Raw genomic sequence first — 1,473 nt, 5'->3', positions numbered from 1 at the left:
TCAAATCAGAGGGAAGCTGAATAGGTAGCTCAATTGGTTAGAGCGTCATCTCGATATACCAAGGTTGTGGGTTCCATCCCCTGTCTGGGCACACACAAGAAGCAACCAATGAATTCATGAGTAAGTGGAACAAATCTCTCTCTCTCAGCCTCTCTCTCCCTCTCTCTCTCTCTCACACACACACACACACTTTCTCCTGCCACAGGACACTTGCAAACATCGCTGCCCTTCCTCGGACATTCATTTCTCACCAAGCAGGTTATGCTCATCATGGGGATCTCATGTTAGTGATCACTTTCTTCAGGGAGCCTTTCCCCTACACCCTGGACTAAGGGCTTCTTCTGAACTCCGTCATGATGTTAAGTAACTCTCCTTCCTGCTCCTGCCATGACCGACAGTGTATGACTGTGTGATTATGTAGTTGCTAAAACGTCCCCTTCATTAAATGGAAGCTACACAAGGCTGCTAGGTGTCTGGCTGTATCAAAATAATTTGTTGCCCGGCCAGCATGGCTCAGTGGCTCAGCGTAGACTTATGAACCAGGAGGTCACCATTTGATTCCCAGTCAGGGCACATGCCTGGGATGAAGGCTCGATCCCCAGTGTGGGGCCTGCAGAAGGTAGCCAATCAATGATTCTCTCTCATCGTTGATGTTTCCATCTCTATCTTTCTCTCTTCATCTCTGACATCAATAAAAAATATGTATATTTTAAAAAATTATTTGTTGAGGCAACAAATGAATTGACGAATACATTCTCCAAGAACCCAGCCTAGTCGCAAGGCCCCTCGGGGAGAAACCACTCCAGGCCCACATGTGGCAAGGGGCAGGGTCCCCAAAACTCAGGCCCTCTGAGAGATGACACGTGGTGACAGTCCACTCCCCATGCTCAGCCTGGCAGCCCACCATGCACACTCTGGGGAGTGTGGTCCGTGGACAGTAACTGTGCTGGCAGGCCAGTCAGGAGCTTGAGTCCCCGCTCTGCCCTGATGCCTCGCTGACCTCGCTGAGGGGTGTCTGCTCTCTGGCCCAGTTTGCTCAGAAGTAAAACTGGGAGGGAGGGTGAGGTGTCTCCTTGCTCCTCCACTCAGCCATTCTTCTGGGATGTTCTGGGCGCGCCAGCTGAATACCATGGCAATGCAGGCCCCCGAGGACTCCAGGGGAGCAGAGCAAAGGGGGTAAGGGCTGCCCAGCAGGAGACCTACCTGAGCTGTGGCCTTGACGTCTTTCTTGACCATGCCAGAGGTGAGGGCCACACCACTCTGGGAGATGGCCCGGTGGAAGAGATTCTTGGCCAGGGGAGATAACACCTGGGAGGGGAGCAGAGACGAACAGAGTTGAGGCTCACGGGGAAGCGTCTTCAAGAGCTTCCCTAGCTCCACCCGGGCCCATTCCCCTGGGCTCAGTGGACATAACAGGGCCCCGCCTGGCCTGTTCCCCAGGCTGACCCTGAGGCCCAGTTTCTGTAAGCAAAC

The 1,473-nt window shown here is 53.4% G+C and overlaps 1 protein-coding gene across 1 annotated transcript in view; it reads right to left on the bottom strand.

Annotated features, from left to right (window-relative positions):
• The window catches only part of LOC102761162 (liver carboxylesterase 1-like), a 27,288-nt gene that overhangs the window by 12,346 nt on the left and 13,469 nt on the right, over positions 1 to 1,473 (bottom strand). The window contains exon 5 of the mRNA XM_015570958.1: positions 1,204 to 1,447. Coding sequence (XP_015426444.1) covers positions 1,204 to 1,447 — 244 coding nt within the window. The remainder of the gene's footprint in view (positions 1 to 1,203; positions 1,448 to 1,473) is intronic.

The sequence above is a fragment of the Myotis davidii genome, unplaced genomic scaffold, assembly GCF_000327345.1.
Source record: "Myotis davidii unplaced genomic scaffold, ASM32734v1 scaffold3428, whole genome shotgun sequence".
Lineage (NCBI taxonomy): Eukaryota > Metazoa > Chordata > Mammalia > Chiroptera > Vespertilionidae > Myotis > Myotis davidii.
The sequence above is the reverse complement of the archived record's forward strand: the minus strand, read 5'-3'. Positions and strand labels throughout refer to the sequence as shown.